Consider the following 15,144-nt stretch of genomic DNA (forward strand, 5'->3'; position numbering starts at 1 on the left):
TTATCAAAAGTATTTTGCGACATGAATTATTTCTCGTACCTGGATACAACTGGAAATGTTCATTGCACTTGTTTTCGGAATAATATTGACACAATTTACCCCTTCATGGTCTACGAATCTCTTGTAACGAATTAATAGGTAATCTATACAATGATGTTCGTCACACATTAACCAACCTGTTTCTTTCCCGTGTGGTTTAATATGAGATAATATTCTTTCATAATTCAGTTCCTATTGGATGAAAAAGCGTGCGAACGTTGTTTACACTAAATTAGTAAGGCATGATATTTCTGTTTTCAGGATTCAGCTTCACGGACAGCGAGGAAGGTTATGCTAGAAATGAGACTCAGGTTGGGGTCGATCTTTACGCGGCTCTGCAACAGTTCTTCACTTTATTCCCAAATCTTCAGGACAATGGATTTTATGTCACCGGTGAATCCTATGCAGGTAAACAGTTGAGAGAAGCTTTGTAGAAATTAAAATTCTTTTCACTTTTATCAATTCTTAATGCCCATTTCTTGGCAAAGTTATCAACGTCAAATTTGCGTAAGTGTGCAAGTAAATTTATCTTGTTTCTCAGTAGAGCGTGCACTTTATCCCTAGAACACTCCCGTACGTAAAATTTACGTATGCCTTGAGATCAAATCCCTCCCCCACGTCCCACCTTGCACCCACTCACCCCTCCACCTAAATGCCTCGGGCACTCTGTCAGACTTGAGGCAGCACTGTGGTAAGGAGGGTGCAGGCGCTGATCGTCTTGATTTGGTTTCTTATCCATTTTACGGAGCTGTAGTAAAACGAGAGGAATCTTTCACGTAATTTTGACATTCGTAAATTCGATTTGGATAGTTAAATTTTGAAAACAGAGGTTTAGAAGCATGCACTATTTTATTGTAAGACTTTAAAATTACAATCGATCTTTATTTACAGCGTTATGAATATTATTATTGTTTGTTTTTCATTGTTCGAACTTTTCGCCTTCATTCTTAATGTACGTACGGGCTTGTCAATCAAGATATTCTTCTAAAATATTCAATGTTAAATTAAACCATGTTTATACATTTTAAAATGGAGAATAAAATTCCAATATAAGGAAATTAAAGAAAATAATGTTCACAATGAATCGTCATTTTTTTCATGATGTAGAAGTTGTGTTAAAAATGGATTCCTTCATGTACGTAAAATTTATGTAGCGCTAGTTACACTGTAATATTGGAACACGATAGTGTTCGAGTGTTAAGAGACCGATAAACTTTTACGGCGCGTAGAAAACCCAGGAAGAGTTTTCTTGCAACGCTCCATTCATTGAAAAATAACATTTTGTGTCCTGTGTATGTGCTATCAGATTCGTGCATTTCATAGACATCTTTTGTCTCTGTGGGAAAACCTTCTAAAGGGAATTAGGTTTTGTTGGAAAATCATGATTCCAAGAAATAAGCCGCCAGAGCGTAGGTTCAAATTTCATGCCCCTTCCCTTAAATGATTCGTGCAAATACCCATAAAAAAGTTGCATATATAAAATATTGTATTTGCATTAATCCGCGAAAAGTGATGCTTAGTTGGTCCCTGACGATTTTTGACCAGAAACGTTTTCTTTGTTTCACCCATTCATGACGCATTTACGTATTCCACACTAGTTGGCTAAGGTCGGAAATAGCCCTTTCTTAAAATTCAAAATCATAGCTGCCTACCGTGATGGACTGGTCTGGTGATCACAACGCGCTCCGACGCCAGTAGTTCCGGACCCAAATCTCAGTCTTGACATGTATATTCTTTGAAAGTGTCCTTCCAACAATTCATAATATTAACACTCATGCTCATCGCCACGATTAGCCAAAAGTGGCAGAAAAGCTAAGCAAATTATAAAAAAAATCAACATACGCACACACGCGCTCGCGCGTAAATACACATACATTTAACTTTACACGAAAATGAATCGTTTATTTCAGGAAACCCTATTGACCACTTCTGGCGAAAACAATATTGTACAGCTTCACATAGCTCTTGTCAAGACGCATTCTTTGATGCAGAAACCGCTCATATAACAGCGTACCAAACAGTGGTTTTTAAATATACATTTACTGCAAAAACCTCTCAAGCGCTGCCACATAGAGGCTTTCTGAAATAAATACCTAATTTCGGTTGGTACCAACTGATTAATCGCACGATCCGAACAGTTGGCAATATTGTGTTTTATCCAAGAACGACCTACGTAGAACTCAAGCATTCCATTGTTTATATTCGGTGGTGTTCTCCCATGGAGTGGTGTGTTTAGCATTGTCGTGAATTGTTGCCTGTACTACAGCCAGGAAGGAATAACCTGGAAGTGACGTCACTCCCTGCTAAATCAGCGTTGCCAACTTCTATGGCACGAGTAAGAGTACGAGGAGTAAAGATCGCGGTGCAAACTACCAATCTTCAATGTAATGTTAGCACTGCTAGATGTTTATTTTATGTTTGTTTATTTTAATTATTTCATATAATTCGGCTTTCAGCAAACGTTCTGCATGCGGAATTTTGTGAGATGACAGCCACGACTTCATTTCATTCTTCTTGCTGTTTGATGTTGGAATTTCTTCCATTAGTTTGTTTTGGTACGGAGCATTGTCACACACAATAACAGAGTTTGGGGCAGATTGGGAAAGCTGTTCTTCGTACCACAACATAAAATTGTTAGTCCTCAGAAGTTGTTTTTGAAAGGAACACTAACTTCGCCCATCCACAAATCCACTTTCACCACCGGCATGCACAATAATAAGCCTGGGACCCTTACCTGTTGGCACTTTTAACCCCCCCCCCGACTCTTTGGAATCCAGCCAAACTTTGGGGACAGTGTGGTGTATGTTCACGAAACATTCATTCATGTAAATGAAAGATCGGTGTGGTTACTCTCTGCGCAGTTCTTCAACTTCACGCAAGAATGGTCGCCACAACGCAACGATCCTATTTCGTTCAAGGAGTAGCTTCCTGCTACTTACACTGTGCTTTTTAAATCTGAACCCTAATTTTCTGATGATCATACGCAACGACCAGCGCGAACCCTTAAAATTAATATTTTCTTGCAGTTCATTCGTCAGTTTATGTACGGTGACAACAATGCTTTTCGTCTATAAATCATGGATTGTTCGGCACACGACTGCTTCATCAAAAGAATCCAGATTTGTGACACGTTGCTGGGCATTCGGTCGGTTTTTGCCCGACGTTTAAAAAGGTTTCCCGCTCGTACTCGCAATACTTTTGTCTTTGGCCTTCAAAATTCTCCACACAGAACTTTCACTAACACCTGTCGTCACAGACGTTCTGTGAACAGCTGTGGTTTTGTTTTTCATCGCAATCAAAGTACTTGTAAACATTGAAAACTATTTATCTTGCAACCTTTCTTTACGCTACTGCTCATTTGTACAACAATGACAAAACCAGCAAAAAAAAAATTACTAACAAAGAAACAAAATAGCCTGCAATCACTCGCTCGTAGCTGCGGTTTGTTTCGAAAGACTAATGTAGCAGTGTGGGGGTTTGCACGCCTGCATCATCCCTCTCGGAATGATTTCGATTGGTTTGCACGTCACCTTGTCGTCCGCTCTAGCGAATGCGCCTTCGCATCAGGAAGGAGAGGGGAAGGTGGGAGATGACGTCACTGCCAAGTTATTCCTTCTGCGCTGTAAGTTCCTCCTGAGCTACCCTCAACAAAAGCTTACCCAGCAGGAAAGGTTCTCATAAACAGGAAGAAAGTAGACGATATTCTTAAGTTGATGGATTACACACGCGGATATGAGAACATTATGCTCTGGCCAACAACAGATGCTGAATGCTTCAACTCGGGCTATGAGGAAGATTAGGAAGACCGTTAATATACTACTTATTTTGTTATTTGAAAATTATTTTTTTTAAATTTTTTAAAGTAGAAGATTTTTGTATTTTTCCCCCTGAAGTTTAGCTCAAATATTTAAAATAATTATTATTCGAAAGAAAACAATGCATTTCTGTTCTCAACCGTTATCATTTTCTTTTCTTCACGCTCGATGGCATGTATTATATTTAAAAAAATGAAGAAAAGTCTTATTTCTGATTCGTTTCGATTTTCCTCTTCCGTAAAGAAAATAATAATATTATTAAATCGCGCAGATAATGGCTGAAAACAAATGTACAAAAGCAGGTTGCGAAAATTGGAAAAATAATATTCCCCAGTACTAGATATCGGAAACTCTCAAAAGCCACGAAAAAATGTTTGTACAATGGGACGTAAGTTTGGCCAATTTCTTTTACTGCGCTCAAATATTATGTGGGGCAAGAGCACATCGTTTTTTGTTGTTTGCTCATAAACGATATTTTTGGAAATAGAGCTTTCTGAAATAAACGAATCAAATGTTTTTATTTTTTAAAAAAGATTTATAAACGACGTGCATTGACGTTGAATATTCATAATCCTTGATAATATTGCGGACACAAAATAAAAATAAATGATTTCAGGTGAATTCAAACAAAAAGTAGAATCACAAACGATTCATTATATGATGCCATAACATTTTACTATATCGTAATTTTCTTAAAATGAAGTTTAGCTTATGTGCATTGCCTAAACTACATCGCATGATACAGTGTGTGGCAAAATGGGATACTTTAAAATTTATGTCTAGTATAAATACGATCGAGAAGCATACTGAAACACGGAGTCAGTGGTGTATCCTGGATTTTCATAAAGGACATGCTGTACACATTTCTTTAAAACATATATAATTTGGAATGCAGGATAGCATTATACTTATTCAATAGTTGACGATTTGCGCATTAACATTACTAAATATTGCATAACGTATAAAGTAATGAAATATGGATAATAAAATTTTGAAACTTCAAAGTTTCAACACCAAACAATAGATAAGGCTAACAGAATAACCTCGCAACCTGCTAACCAGCTAGTTTCCTTGTATTGCGTAGCTTGCAATTGTCATACATACTCCTGTTTCTTATCCTTGTGATTACTACACAGGCCTGTTAAAGAAGGGCAAGGTCTAGCATTTTTAACTATTGTTTTTCAGAGAAAGAGCGAAAGTTGAATGGTTTTTTAATTGGGTCCTGTATCACACCCTCTTTTTCATGTTACATTATTTTTTAAAAATATTTCAGGAAAATACTGCACTAAGTCATGTAGAGCTTTGAAAGAAGCATAGAAATAAAAATAAACTAAAGTTTAAACTAAATGTGCATTGCACTGCACCTCCAAGGAGAAAAATCATTCCCTGCCACTGCTCTTTGTTCAACGAAACAACAAGCACACTCTTCTCTGTAGCTGTCACCTCACCGCATGCAGCCAACGCGATATTCACGCATTGTGAGGGGGAAGAAGCGGAGAGGGGAGGGAAGGAGCACGTGAGCAGCACTTGCCCACGTTAAAATCTTCCTTCTCTGATATGGTACATTCGATAGCTTGCTATGCGACGACATTAATGATCATTTCTACATTCTAATTTCTTCATATAGGATTGATTGATTTGGTGTTTTAAGTCCACGTTATACACAGTAAGGCTAATCTTAGTTATTTCAACGGCAGACCTACTGAATCCAGATTAAATACCAGTAATAAAATGAGCCTTAATACTTTGCTGCGCAACTCACGGTGGCTGGTTAATAAACATTAAATCAAAAATGACATAATACGGAACATTTATTGAAGGTGACCAACTGTCCTGAAGGAAAAGGAAGTACTGGCAATACTTCGAGATAATATGGAAACAGTGAAACCACAGAGCACATTTGACAGTCGGACTAGACTGCCGGACTACGCAGGTTGTGCAGGACATAAATCTCAGATTTTGACTGTTTTGGAAGTGATGTGATCTGTACAAACGTATATTCGCCATTTTAAAATGAATATGTCTTGGTCACAAAGGGAAACTTTGCTGAAACACTGCTAAACTTACCCTTACTAATTTTAAAGAACAGTTTCCTGAAACGTAAATCTTCCATGACTACGTGATATTACAAATTGCGATAGATATTATTTTAATTGATTTAAATATTTTTTTCTCATATCAGCTCAACGAGTTAATATGATTAATATATGCATTTACACATTAGAGTAACAGTAGATATTCTTATAATTAAATCAATCAGTTCTTTATAATAGATGTGCATGTTTACATTTTATGTTGTTTGTTATGTACACATAAATGTTCATTCCTGAACTAAAATACTTCTCTAATAAATAATCGTTTTCCAGGTAAATACGTTCCTGCCATAGCATATAGGATTAATTTAGAAAACCCAAGTGCAGAGCTAAGAATCAACATGAAAGGTATGTAACTATTAGTGGAATTGTTGTAAAGGTAAAAACATTTACTGTAAATTACTTTCGTTCCCTTCTCTGAATTCATTAAAATATAAATTACATCCTTAAGATCTTAGTTGATCTTTGAGCTGTGAGATAATTCAAATCAATTAATTCATATTTAAGTGTGATGAGTAAAAGTTTATATTTTGAATTTTCGAAGTGAACACGCACAAAATAATATTTCGTTGAAACATTAGGTCTCTGGAATTTCCTTTTCAAAGAATTATAATGTTAAGATATTGAGAAACGAAATCATACTCAGATACTGATTCATAGCTATGCAGTATAAGTTTTCCTTAGATTAAAATTAGTTCAAATACGTTATAAATGGATTAACATCTTATAGGAAATAAACACTTCATTATGTCATTAAAGCAACCTGTCTTCAATTTTCTAATATCCTTAAATAAATATTTACATATTTTTGTTTTTTAGTAATTTAGAAAAAAATACATTTACAAATCATTTATACAAACGCACATCATTAACTTGAGGTTTGTAGTATATCTAACCAGAAAGTTAAACCTATATCTCTGGGCATATATGTAAGCCTAAATAGTCATTGACGAAGAAACAAACAACTTACCTATAAAAGATTTAAAGCAGTTTTCATCATACATATTCTAAGAAATTTTTAAATAGACCATTGAATATTTTTGCTTGCCACAAGAACAATAGTCGGATATCCGCCGACAACCAGAGATTATCAAATAGAAACTTGTCGTTGCTACAGTAGTCAGTTCGTTAAAATATTCAAAATATGAAATATAAAATTGATAAGTTCTGAGTAAGATAAAATTTACACACTGAAGACATCTCGAACATATCGTAACGAACCTAGAAGTTCGTGGGATCTTATGAATACCTAAACTGTTAATCAATTAATCAAAGGGTGTTTCTGACTACTCATCATTGATCCTCTTGATGAGACCACTCGTCATTAGCATGGCGAGTTATCGCTTGGCAATGCGAAAGGTACAAAGTTACACTAAGGAACTAGACTACAAAAAATACAATGGTCACTCGTTGGGTTTTGCGAACCGTTGAACCTGAATCATGGCTGGGTGTAGGATAATTACCTGTCTATCTGAAATCTTTAGCTGAATCAAAATAACGAAGTCCTCTGTAAGCTTCTCTCCTATGCTGACCAAAGCGTCCTTCCACTTCTCACCTACTGCCTTGCTGACCACCTTCCTCTCTCAACTCAATCCCAAAAAGTCAGTCCTCCCTCAGCTTGTCTCACCTCTATATTCCTAGGCCATCGAGCTCTTCCTCAATGCCGAATCGTGTTTATTATAATTGCTACCATGCAAATCGCCGACTCCATAACCAGAAGTATTACCTGTTTCCCGAATGCTCAGGAGGTTTGCATGGCACAACACAATGCATTGTAAACATGCCTAAGAGGCTTGAGACAGCTGAGAAAAACAAGTGAATGCCCTGGTCAACATGAAGCGTTCAGAGAGACTTAATAAAATAACATACAATCTTAGGGATTGTTACGTTCGCCCGCGCGGAGAAAAAATTTCCCTTTTGAAATTTTAAAAGTTAAATCGCAAAGCTTGACATGACCCAGGTTCGCCAATTCCATGTATTTTCTTAGAAAAACACACACACAAAATATATAAAAACAACACCAACAACACATAGCTTTCTTTTGATTCCCTAAACATTACAATCAATAAAACAAGTACGCACGTCGATATAATATAAAAAAAGCAATATTATGTATGTAGGTGGCCGCGGTGGCTCAGTCGGTAACGCGTCTGACTACCATACTAAAGTTCCCGGGTTCGATCCCCGGCCGGTTCAAATCCGGGAACTTTTCTAACGATGGAAGCGGCCCCGGCGCCCACCCAGCGTCGAATAACATGGGTACCTGGGGGAAACCCTGGGGGGTAAAGGCGGTCAGGGGCGTGATGCTGATCACATCACCTCCACTCACGACCGGTTCAAGAAAGTGTGGGGCGTTACCCCCACACCCCCTATACGCCTTCATGGGGTGGTGCTATGCACAGGGGAACGCTTTACCTTTTTTATATTATGTATGATTTTATGATTAATAATTACAAAATTTATGTCGTTAAGTAATATAACTTGCGATTGAACGCAATTGTTCGTGCGTAAATTGTTTTGATGTAGAATTGCTCGTTTTTACAAATCACAAGCGCGTGGTCAATAGTCTGTGCAAGGCGTGGCTTGCCTTGTAAACAAAACCTGAAATGGCTGCTGTTCTTACCAGGAGAGCTGGTTCCCAATGTTTCTATACATTGGAGCCCGTACAGGACCCTTCAAAGAAACTACAAAACCTTAAAAAGGTGCACAAGTAAGTAGAAACGTAAGTAGGCATGTAGAACATTGTCACAAAATACACATCTCACTGTTTTGCCTGTGTGAAAGCCTGGTGATACCAAAGTGTAATATGTTTTGCTGACTGCATAGCCACTTCACTCCTGACGGCGTCAAATATATGAACTTTCACTGGCTATGTTGCACATTCCGATGTATTATTATACAATATTCGATGCATATAATTAGTTACACTGAAAACTGTCGCTGGTAAAGACGTAAATATAGCGTTCAATTTTCTTCTCTACGTTAATCTGTACACTGTATACATATATATGGCTTGGTGAATACCTTTGTATGACTGCACACACACAAAAAAATAATAACCTTGCAAGTATCTTACCAACTGTCTACTCTGATTGTAAATATCAGAAAATGTCCGGTGTACAATTGTATTATTTACTATGTACCATGTTGGTGAAATACAAGTAACTGTTTGGAAGAAACATTTGCATAAAACATTGGCACTAAAGCATGCTTTCTAAAATGTTCGAAAGTGCTGTAGTTATGTTTATTATTGCTTGCATGTCTGTTTGTTCATCCAAATTGCAAATTTCTTCTTAAAATTTTTACACTAGTCGTTGCTAGCGCTAGTTAATGGACACAACTGGCGCTTGTCGCCTCCTTGTAGTAAGATAAAACCATAATGCATGTACAAAACTGGCTAACATGCATGGTACTGCACTGAACATTGGAAGAAGGGCTATGGAAAACTATTCTTTCCCATAATCCATGTGTATATGTTGAAAACCACTGTAGAACAACTGGAATAATAACTCTGTAGTTGTTGTTGTTTTAACAAAACTGCTGCTTGTGGGATATATCTTCTTGCTGCTTCTCTTCTTGTATTAGTGTAGGGCAATGTAAAAAATGTAGGAAATTACCCGTAGAACTTGGGAAATGGGAAAATTTATCCCAACTGAAAACAGTATGGAGGGAAATTTTTATTTAATTCCTTCACTAGGTGTCGTTGATAGTCTGGAATACATTGAACTGGAAAATTCTTGGTTGAATATAGCTTTCTGGGAAAAATGTAGTCCTCGTAGAGTAGAAAATGTCTGCATGTCTCCCTCGTAGAATGGTGATGAATCTTTCTGTGTAGTAATAGCCTGTCTGCGAATTGTCCGTCATCAAAATATCCATGGATGGTGTAGGCATTGCTTGTCCACGTCGTTCCGTATAGACAGGTTAGGTTAAAAGAAGGGAAAATTATAATAAAGAAAGGAAATTGCAAAGGATGGGTAGATATAATTCACGTTTTTGCACAGAAAACCAAACTCATTTCCATTGCCTTTTCTTAAAATTAAATTAAATTGCCTCATCAAAATAAAATAAATTAAAATAAATTGATTAAATAATTGCCACAACTCTTTGAAAATAAATAAGGAAAATACACAAAATATACAACCGTAATTAAAATATTAATATCCATGATTGATGTGTTGCCTTATATTATTAATTATTACTGTGCTGCTCTGAATGAACCTGTTTAGAAAGCTGATGATGCTTATAAAAATAATACGCAAGTGCTGATGTTAATAAAACATTCCAAATAACAAAAACTAATATAGACATGGGCAAAGGATTTAAAACTAATTCCTGAAATGAAATGCCCTTACTAAATGATTAATTAAGTTGCTTTAAAGCAAGTTCAAGCGGAGTCCATTGGGGAATAGTGAAATCAGATAAATTCTTGGGGATATTAAGTAATAACTCAATTTCCTTCATTTTTACTTGTTCGAAAGCTAAAATTCTTGTATGTAAAATTTGTTGATCCACAATAATCTGAGAAAAATCCTGATAATTAAAAAATATAGATTGCCCTTCGTTAATCTGAATTGATCTGTGGGTGTTCAAATTATTATTTAAATTTTGAATAACAATAAATTGACCTGAACCTGATATTAAAATACCATTACGTGTTCTAATAAACTGAAATAATTTATTGTCAGTAATAGATTTCACTTCAAAATTACAAAATGTAGAATTAATAAACAAAAGTAAGTGTTGCAAGCATGTTCTAAATTCTGTTTAAATTTAAAAAATTATGTTGTGAACCCTTAAAATAAATATATAAAATTTGCGTTGCGCAAAGCAAGCTATTAGTGCCCTAAAAGGTTGCTTTGGCAAGCCTCTAATGGCCTCCTAATAAATAAAAGGCCGTGGTTCAATATTATGCAATAAAAAGCAATAAATTCAGTAAATGCTACTTCTGACTTTCGTTAAAACTCCAGGTGATAACAAATATAGCATCAGGAAATTAAAAGGGTGAACTTCAAATTTTAAACACAATAAAAATAATAAAAAAACTTTCTCAATTTCAAATTTTCTTTAAACAAAATAAATTTTACAACTCGGTGCGTCAATCCCTTAGGTTTGTCCAAACAAAATAGATCGAGAATAGTTATGCAATATATTAGAATATAAATACAAATTACTAATATTACATACTGTACTAAAATTAACATGAAGTTAATCAGTAAGAAGTAATGAAGTTCATTGCTGCATCCTCGAATAAGGTGCAAATTGGGTAGATAAACTAAATTTCCTAATAATAAATATTAATAATAATAATAAATTCTCAAATTCTAACATTTGTGGTAAACCACACTGTTTAAATGTGGAAAGGCTAACGATGCCGTGGCGACTTTTGCTGCACATGCCTGTGCCAATCACCGAGGCTTAGCCTTGGCATGTTGCTGATAAATTTGATTACTCTATGTGCATAAAGTACTAAAATTGCCCTTTTGTAAAAAAATTCCTGATTTTATCGAAATTTCATATGGCTTTATCCTGATTTAAACCAAATGTACGTCGATTTCCCAAAAAAATTACTTACTATAAATATCTCTATAAAAAACGGGAAAATTTGCGAGAAAAACACAAAAAAAAATCGTCTTGTTGTTCCTTTGTAAAACTTATTGGTCCTGATTAACCTGAAGTACATAAATGCGATGTTTTATGGCAAAAAAATTACTTATGTAAAACAAAATATCCCTAACATTGTTTACAAGAAATTCTATCGTGAAAATCAAATTCGGATGGCTATATGCTTAGCTAAACTGGTACCCTGAAAATTTTAATGAGCGAACGCCACTGGTTCGTTGTAATTCCATGTTAAGTGTTTCTGAGCTTCCAACGTGCTCAAAGTACTCGGGAGAGCTACAGTTCGGAAAAAGGAATTCGCTGACAAAGTTCCTGCAAAGTTGCATTTTCGTGGTCGCTTGGAAGGACTGAACTAATTTCTCTACATCGAAGAAAATCGTAGGCTCGCTCGTCGGCGTGTTCGGGCGACATCTTCGGGTACGTTCGGGTGCCGTCGGAGAGGTGGAGGGGGAAAAAATTGTTGCTTCGAGCAGCGGGCAGAGGAACGGAGGAAGAAAATGCAATGCAATGATTCGCTGACTAGCAGCATGACGCGTTAATGTTTACAAAACTTTAACTTACTACGAACAAGGTTTAGTAAGACCTGCGAGAATCTAAATAAAGTCAAGGACTTTTAAAATTACGTCATAGGCGGAATGGAAAGAGAAAAAATATCGTCGCGCTTGCGACAGCGTGTTTACTTGAACACTTCCGTGCTCGTACAATAAGAAAACTTGGGAAGCTGCTAACAAAATAAATGACTAATAAACCTTGCATAAAGTATACTCAAACCTAAAAAATGAATTATACTTAAAATTTGAATCGTAATGAATATAAAAAATTCTAGGCGAACGTGTAGTCGTAAAAAATATGATCTAGGAAAGATACAACAGGTTCGGAAACTTGAGAATTTGGCTTACTTTCTGCTTTTGAAGTGACATTTAAAACTTTCTCGACTTTTGCTGGTGACTGATTTACAAATAAATCTTTAACTTTTTACAACTGGCTGAACACAGGGTGAAATAGGCAAATCAATTTCCATTATGCGGCTGTTTTGAACAAAATTAGGACCCTTGCTTGCGGCAAATTTCTGAACTCTATCTTTAACGGATACAATATTCTTCGGCAAATCTAAAATGTCGTCTTTAGTGACTAAAATATTTCTGGATACATCTTGAACTCCTTTTTGTACACTATGTTGAATAATAACAGACGGAGGAAGGGTTGGGGGAATTGGCGGGTGACTCGTTTTCAATGGTACTACTTCAACCATCGGTACAACATCGTCGTAAATCTGGTCTATGGACGGTGAATCATTATTAAGTTTGCTTAACGGTAATTCGTTGGTACACTCATGGTCATAAATAATAGATTTCTTGCGTTGACATTGACAGTTACAAATTATGAAAATTATAAAAATACTAATAATAAATGTTGTTAATAATAAAATTTTAATTATATTATAAGGATAGTTAAAGGACTTGTTCAACAGATAAATAAAATTAGAAGCTTTTACGTATGGAAGAAATCCGTTTAAAATAGCTAAAATCGCAATACGTACTTTAAGCCTGCCTAGTCTAATTAGTAGATATTTTAACTCAACTTTTAATTATTTCTGACTCTAGGCTCAAATTATCTGCGTAATTTATTTATTTGATATAATTTATTTATTCTCTAAATTTATTAGCACTGTTTAACTTATCATATTTTAAATTTTACTGCAAACTTATCTTATTTAATTTCAGGTGTTAACTTTATGTTTAAATACTTAAAATCAATCGAACCGTACTGAGGTACAAGGTAAAGGAAAAATTGAGACTGATTTACTCCTGACTACCTGAAATAAAATAATAATTATTATTTATGCGATCTTTAAATGCATTAAAATACTAACATCACTAAAACTTGAAGAATCTTTAATTCTCTCAACTCATTCTAAAATATGCTTAGCATATTATTGTGGCAAAGTTAGAAACTAAAACCGTTGTGGTTTAATCATTATCATTCTGCGATGGCAGAATAGATTTCCAGGATTATCGGTTGCAATCCAATATCCGCAGGAAAATACTTGTTATTGGGGCGCAAAAAAATCTTCACGTCGACGTATACATATTCATATAATATAAATATTCTCATAATTGGCGCTTAAAATAAACTTTGCTAATATAATTATATACCTTCTTCTGAAGAGTAACTATTAAAATTCTAGTGATGTACTCGCTGAGCTAGTATTATTACATACTGCAAAAACTTTTGTGCCTAAGGCACATTATTAAATAAAAAGTCTGCTCTTAATCTTTAATATTATTAGTGCCATTTGATGATAAATTATTATTATGTCACGCGAGTGGATTTAAAATATTAGACCTGTTTCACTTTAATAAATGCCATAACTTGGAGCAAAAATATTAATACTTATAAAAATTTAAAACAAACTACATTTTAAAGTTTTTAACGTTCGAAGCTACAACGTGCTAAGGATAAATATTCAACTGTCAAACAAAACATTGTTTCGGACAAGAAAAAAATATATAAATATATACTAACAAAAAAAAATTCGTTAATATGTGAGAAACGTCCACGCCATGTGATGCTCTCCTAATCCTCTTCTAGTTATTCAAAATAAGTTGGCTGTGCCTAACTTTGCTTAAAGCATATAAGTATATGTATATATGTGTACGGATTCATTCTCGTCACAACTGCTTACCTGTGTACGGACATCTCTCGTCACTGCAGCCTAATTATACATCTATTACTTCTCAACTAGAACTTTTAATTAATCGGGCGGTTTATATCCTAAATCACGGTACGAACATTGTACAGCGTGTCGAGGAATATAATTAGCGTTTCGTCTCTTTACATATTAACATGGATTAAAATTTTCAGGCAATGTATGCGTAAGTTAAGGTGACGTAAGGCAAGTGACTATCTCTTATAAACTTGACTATCTCCTTAATCTAAGCTCCCTTCATGAGGTGCTAGGAGACTTCAGTCATTAAGAATATAAATGAGTGGTCCTCGGGGCCTTATTCGTTCCCAAAACTATATATATATATATATATATATATATATATATATATATATATATATATATAAATGTAATATCCTCGTTGCAATTATCTTAGCAGTTATAGTTCAAGCATTCTAAATCAACAAGTTACGGTCAGTTTTAAACCAAATTTAAATTAAACTTTTAAGGAAATTCAATTAATAATAATAACAAAAACAAAATATTGACTCAAACAAGCATACTCTGTGCCATGACTCGTTAAAATGCACCATAGTGCTACTGAGTCAGAGTCAATAAACTCTAATTTATTTTCCTCATTCATGATATAACTTTAAAATCCACTTTTAATCCACGTTGTTAATTAAATAAAATGTTAAGGATAAAAAATCGTTTACTGTTTACTCTAGCTTACTGCATCCTCATAACCAACGTTGTAATAATTTTCGTATCCAAGATCATATAAAAAAATCTACCTTTTACGTTCTAAAATCACTGTCAATGCAAGAAATCATCAAATCTAAATGCCTTATCCTTATTTAAAATTCTGGATGGTAAAAAATTTCCCAGGTGGGAATTTGTCGTAGCCATG

The 15,144-nt window shown here is 35.0% G+C and overlaps 1 protein-coding gene across 1 annotated transcript in view; it reads left to right on the forward strand.

Moving 5' to 3' along the window:
* Window positions 1–15,144, forward strand: part of LOC145978606 (putative serine carboxypeptidase CPVL) — a 56,270-nt gene that overhangs the window by 21,043 nt on the left and 20,083 nt on the right. The window contains exons 3-4 of the mRNA XM_083111328.1: window positions 301–447; window positions 6,221–6,295. Of these exons, the coding sequence (XP_082967454.1) occupies window positions 301–447; window positions 6,221–6,295 (222 nt within the window). The remainder of the gene's footprint in view (window positions 1–300; window positions 448–6,220; window positions 6,296–15,144) is intronic.

Source organism: Lepisma saccharinum, chromosome 25, assembly GCF_977018435.1.
Source record: "Lepisma saccharinum chromosome 25, izLepSacc3.1, whole genome shotgun sequence".
NCBI lineage: Eukaryota > Metazoa > Arthropoda > Insecta > Zygentoma > Lepismatidae > Lepisma > Lepisma saccharinum.